The 6,257-nt window shown below is 34.9% G+C and overlaps 1 protein-coding gene across 1 annotated transcript in view; it reads right to left on the reverse strand.

Annotated features, from left to right (window-relative positions):
* Window positions 1-6,257, reverse strand: part of SCFD1 (sec1 family domain containing 1) — a 106,862-nt gene that overhangs the window by 51,355 nt on the left and 49,250 nt on the right. Inside the window, exon 11 of the mRNA XM_045287652.1 lies at window positions 1,000-1,139. Within this exon, the coding sequence (XP_045143587.1) occupies window positions 1,000-1,139 (140 nt within the window). The remainder of the gene's footprint in view (window positions 1-999; window positions 1,140-6,257) is intronic.

Below are 6,257 nucleotides of genomic sequence, written 5' to 3' on the forward strand. Positions count from 1 at the left end.
TTGAGAATGAAGTACAAATGTGCTTTACACAATTGATGTGTGTATGGATTGTGATAAGAGTTGTATGCGCCCCTAATAAAATGTTTAAAAAAAATAATCAAGGGTTCATGAGGGAGAAAGGATGGGGGAGGGAGGGGAAAAATAGAAAGTGGAAAATGATGATGGCAACAAATGTACAAATGTGCTTGACACAATGGATGTATTGCTGGGAGTTTGTTCCAAGAAGCCTCTAGGGTCAGTGGTTCTCAACCTGAGGGTCCAACAACCCTTTCACAGGGGTCACCCAATTCATAACAGTAGCAAAATTACAGCGATGAAGCAGAAACAAAAATAATTTTATGGTTGGTGGGGGGTCACCACATGAGGAACTGTATTAAAGGATCGTGGCATTAGGAAGGCAGGGAACCACTGCTCTAGGTAGATTCAAATTGCCAACCTTTCAGTTAGCAAACAGGTGCTTAATTGTTTAGGACACCCAGGATATCTAGGCTTTCTGCCTCTCTTTCACTAATGGTTACTGAGTCAAGAAGTACCCTAAATGTTAAGCGGACATAGCTGGTGAAATACGTATTTTTCACCCATTACTTCTAATGTACCTTGAGGCTTAACTAGTCTCATCACATATACCTAAAAATTAGGCTTGTACAAAACATAGATCAAGAAGGAAAAACTCCCATCTCAATGTTTCCCCATCACAAAAACCTATTTACTTAAAGACAAATGCTTCTGTAGAGGGTAGTAAAGATAGCAACAAATATTAGGAAGGCTCTTATTGAAAAGGGAATTTTTTTTTTTAAAGGGAAATTGTCTCTGTAAAAGCAAGAGAAACAAACAAACAAAAAACAACAACAGAAACCTAGACATCAAGAAGGAATTAAACAATCAGGATACATTTATACCTTCCAATCATTGTGGGACTAAAACATCATAATCTTTTAAATTACAAAATATTAATCTTTAAGGGATGAATCTTTTAAATCCTCATGGTTTCTTACTTACCTTCCTTTATGTTTCTGCCAAAATTTATCAACTGGTGTTAAGTCGTAAGATTTCTTATTTTTTCTCTTTGGCCTGGCACCAGCTGGAGAATTGTCCATTCCTGAAGATTCTTCCAAATTAACTCTGTTTAAGTGGAAATCCTAGAACAAAGTTATCTTGTGTTTAATAATTTTTCTAAGCTTAAGAGCCAAAAAATTTCTTCAACAAGGAAAATGGATTCTTGCTGACTTTTCTATTATTTGCAAGTAAAAAATACAGATAAGAAATGTAAAAGATCTCCATCTGTTTTGTTACATGCAAATTTAAATTGTTTATGTATTTTCATTAAAGTTACATGTGCAATTTCAGTAAAGCAACATGATTAAAATGTCTAGCTAAAAGCCATGCTAAGGTTCATATGTGTTCTTCTTAGAAAAATATTTATGCATAATAAGGATAAATTTACTGGAGGGGAGGTTAAAGAAAAAAAGGAGGGAGTATATTTTAAACTTTATTGAAAATAATTGGATTACATTACACATGTTCTGTATCTTACTCTTCACACATGGTGTACTTAAGAGCTATTTTTTATCTATACATATACATCTACCTCAGCTATTTTTATATCTATACACAGACAACTATCATAACTACATAGTTGTCCAATGGTAGCTGTATTAATTTATTTGATCAGTCCTCTTGATACTTGGTTGCTTTTAGTAACAAATTTATTCCTACATATAATTTTTCAACTCTTGGAGCAATTTAGGCTACAATAATAGCATTCCCTTTCACATTAACTCTAGGAACCAGTCAGATCAGTAAGGTGCTAAAATTTTTTGCTTAGGACTAATTTTATTCATGTAAAGCTGGATTTTGTGGTGCCCTTTCTCCAAACAAAGAACTGCCCCCCCCAAAAGAAAAATCCACCTCACAAATATATCAAAGAAAAACAGGAAAAACATTTTCTATAAAATTTTTCCCATTCCTGAATTAGACCAAAGGGTTTCTCAATAGTGTTTTAAGGCTCAACTCTTACTCTAAGAAGAGTGAACTGGAGGTAAAACATGAGTATAAACAAATGAGTATCAGTAAAGAATGAGCCCCCCCACCCCCACAAATAAACTAGAGAAATAAACTAGCATGACTATTATACAGTCATCTTAATTCTAAGACATTGCTTAAGGTTTTTATTAATAATTAAATTTCTAGGTCCTAGTAAATCAAATATATAGGATGTAATTTACTCTTTCCATAAAATGCACATTCTGAGATAAATACTAACTTTCTGAAATAAGCCCCTTATAGTGCTTGCCATTGTTCACAGACATAAAAAAAATGCACCCACTGCCACTGAATCAATTCTGACTATTAGCAACCCTTTAGGACACAGTAAGAACTGTCCCAAAGCATTTCCAAGGTTACAAATCTCTACGGAAACAGATTGTCACATCTTTTTCCTATGGAGCCGCTGGTGAATTTGAACGGCTGACCTTTCAGTTTGCAGCTAAATGCTTAAACCACTGAGCCACCAGGGCTCCTTAGAGTAAAAAAATAAAAGCAAACATGCAAAATCCATCAATATCTAATGGGTCACAATAGAGAAAGTGCCATGTCTACTGCTTCCATAAAATCGAGGCAATGAGGTAGCTTTGTTTTATTAACATGAGGTTCATAAAACAGGAAATCACATATAAGTAGTTGAAAGCTTCTCCTTTGAAAGATGCAAATCTGAGGTTTATTGAATTAGGTAAATTGTCCAAGGTAAAACAGACATATGGCAGATCCAAAATGAAAACCCACTAAGTCAGACTTTTAAGGAGTCTGGTGGCATAAGGGTTCAGCACTCTGCTACCAATCAAAGGGCTGGTTAGAACCCAACTGGGTGCTCTTCGGGAAAAAGACCTGGTGATTTACTCTGTAAAGATTACAACCAACAAAATTCTATGGGTATGCTCTCCTCTGTCACGATGGGTCACACAATGAATAAAAAATTGTCTCCAGGGCACCTAACAACAGTTTAACTTTAGAGGTAATGCTTGTCAATGTTATGCTAAATTCTGTACTGGATATAGGGATACTAGAATCAGGTTCTATCATATGAGGTCCCCGGTAGTATAAAACATCCTAGCCACAGTAACACAATATGGATAGCCATAAAAGGCATCATTAGACTTAAGAACTAGAGACAGTTACAATAAATGGTTAGGATAAAAAAAGTGAATGCAGATTATTATATATTTCAAACTGTTACTATTATGTCTTTTCTAAAAACTCATATTACCATAAGTGTATCACTGACCTTATTTAATTCCACTTATTTTCCCAACCCCATATCTTCACTTCATTTTGTATAACAAATCATCCATATAGGAAGAAATGAAAATAGCACAACTGTTCAAAAGTCATTTTAAACAATATCTATATTAATATATGTACATAAATATTAGTAGCTACAACTGAAAAGTCTTGCCTTTAAAAGTTATCTAATCAAACAAAAGATACAAAGAGAGGGAAACACTTTTAACAGTTAAGCTTTATTAACTAGCATTTTTGGTAAAGAACTATTTCCACAATGATCACAGAGTTAATTCAATATATAAAAGTTTCTTACTAGTAAATTACCACTTTATAAGTGAGTGCATATTATTTATTACCAATGTATTGATGAACCATGTAAAAGAAAACAAAATGATAATGGAATAAAAGGTATTAAGAATTCTGAGAAATAATGTAATAGCAACAAGAACATTTCTGTTGTTTGCATATGATGGCAAAACAAACAAGGAAATATAATTTTCAATCTTGAAGACGGGGAAATTAGAACATTCTGTGCTATACTCAACTGTGTTTAAGAAATTCAAGGCTATGAACTGTCAGAAACAGTTTGCCAAATCTTCCTTCAATCACCTGTTGGTGGGTTTGATAGACCAACCTTTTACTTAGTAGTCTAGCACTTAACCATCTGTGACACAGAGAAACTCTTTACAGCGCAATTATGTTATAGTAGCGTGTTGAGCCCCTGGGTGGTACCAAGGGTTAACACGTTTTGCTCTGTAACTGTAGGCTTGCTGATTTAGTCTACCCAGAGGTGTCTTAGAAAAAAGTCCTGGCGATTTCTTCCAAAAACTCAAGTCAATGAAAACCTTACATAATATAATTCTACGTGACACACATATATGCATACATACTAATATACTGAGAGATTTCAAATAGTTCATGGAAAAAATAATTTAAAGATTATGGAATTTTTACATAAACTTTTTGAAGCCCACTAGTTTCTACACTATTGATATATACTAAAAAGGAGCCTTGGCTAGGTAGTGGATAAGTGCTTGAACCCCTCACTGAAAGGTGAGCAGTTCGAACCTGACCAGCATGGTAGAAAGATTTGGCCACCTGCTTTCGTAAAGATCACAGGTTTGGAAATCCTAGGAAGCAATTCTACTCTGTTCTAGCTGGTTGTTGTGAACCAGAACCAACTCCAAGGCAAAAGGTTTCATTTGGTGTTACACACACACACACAATTAAAAATTTTGTAGTATTTAAAATAACTGGAAAATCCCTACAGACCCATTGCTGGCAATATGAAAATATTTTCTACCTACCTTCATGTGACAATGCAACCTTTACAAGCAATTTCTCCTAATTCTAGAAAAGCTAGTAAATAATTTGGGCCTTAATGATTCGGATGTAAATCAATATGGCCCTTCTAGCCATAATTCCCTATGTGAAGTATTCTAATTGTAGACTCTATGTCTATGATCTCATTTTGGAGGGAGTTCTCTGCCTCACTAATGGACAAGACCTAAGTAGAGAGTGTGAACCAAGTCATTCCCTTGATTTCCTTGGGAATATGATCTGCTGAAAAACAAAAATCACCCCTCCATCAAAGCCATTCTCCTGTGTCTAAGAGCCGGCTTGGACACAAAATGAAATCCCAAACCCATTGGAAGAACATATTTAAGACCTATTTCTGAAGTGGTAGAGGCCAAAACCAGAGGCACCAGAGAATACGGCAAAGAAGCCAAGCTGAGACCAGAGGCTGAGAGACAGGTGGGCTTCCTGGTCCACTGAGGCAGAGGCCAAAGGGCCATGTGACAGAGAGGCTGAGAACCAGAGAGAGACTTCACTGCTGGCTGTTGTTAGGGACCAATGACTGTATCCATATTGTCTACCCGTTAACTCCCCTAATAAGCCCCCTATATAATTACATTACATGTGATTTCTGTGAGGTCACTGCCAAGACTTATAGAACCCAGCACAGATGTAGAGTGGTATGGGAGCAATGATTGGTGTCAAAATAGGTAAAGAAGGATGGACTGTTGGCGCATGTCTGACCCTGACCATCCCGGCAACAGGAACATCAGGGTTGGATATGGCCACCGCCATGCCATTTTGGCAGTGGTTTAGAGCTGCACAGTAATGTAGTTACATGAGTCAAAAGAGAACCTGGAATAGGGCTATCTTAATTGGGAGGGAGCAGTATTTGTAAAATACACACTGGATTTTTAAGAGTTTTAGTATAAAAAGAAAATCTATTTAATGATTGTTTTCAATTACATGCTGAAATGCTAATGTTTTGAATACACTTGGTAATATACAGTATCAAAATAAAATTAAACCTTTTACTTTCTTAATGTAGCTACTATCAAATTTAAAATTCCACCGGTAGCTTGTATTGTTGATTCAGTACCACTAACTTTCAACAATGATGACAAGAATCAATTGAAAAGTGAATGAGTACAACAGAAGACAAAGGGAAGAAAAATCTCTTTGGAGTCTTTGTAAAATTATTAAATTGAAAAATAAAATCCTTTGTAAAGTACCCTGTTATAAAAACAGATAAAATAAGCGTTGTATTCCCTATGCAAGGAGAATGTAAAGAGAAAATAGTATAGCAACTAATACTAGATTATTGGTGAAATCTGAAGTTAATAAACTCTTTTTTATTCTAAATTAAATAAAAATTTAGTTCCAATTCAAAAATAGTTACAATTGTAAAGTTAAAATGCAAAATCACTATTTAAAAGAAAATTAATAAAATCAAGGCATCCGTGTACACACCTATAAACTATTTTCAGTCAGGTATTTTAGATGATTATTCATGTTTCAAATTTTTTTTTTCTTCACATTGCAAGGGTTAGTCTTGTGCCAATTTTTTTTACTATTATTTTATTGAGGGCTCGTACACTTCTTATCAGTCCATAATACATCCATTGAGTCAAGCACATATGTACATTTGTTGCCCTCATCAATCTCAAAACATTTGCCCTCTA

This window comes from Echinops telfairi, unplaced genomic scaffold (assembly GCF_000313985.2).
Source record: "Echinops telfairi isolate 266 unplaced genomic scaffold, ASM31398v2 ScPeMD7_18;HRSCAF=68, whole genome shotgun sequence".
In the NCBI taxonomy this organism is placed as follows: Eukaryota; Metazoa; Chordata; class Mammalia; order Afrosoricida; family Tenrecidae; genus Echinops; species Echinops telfairi.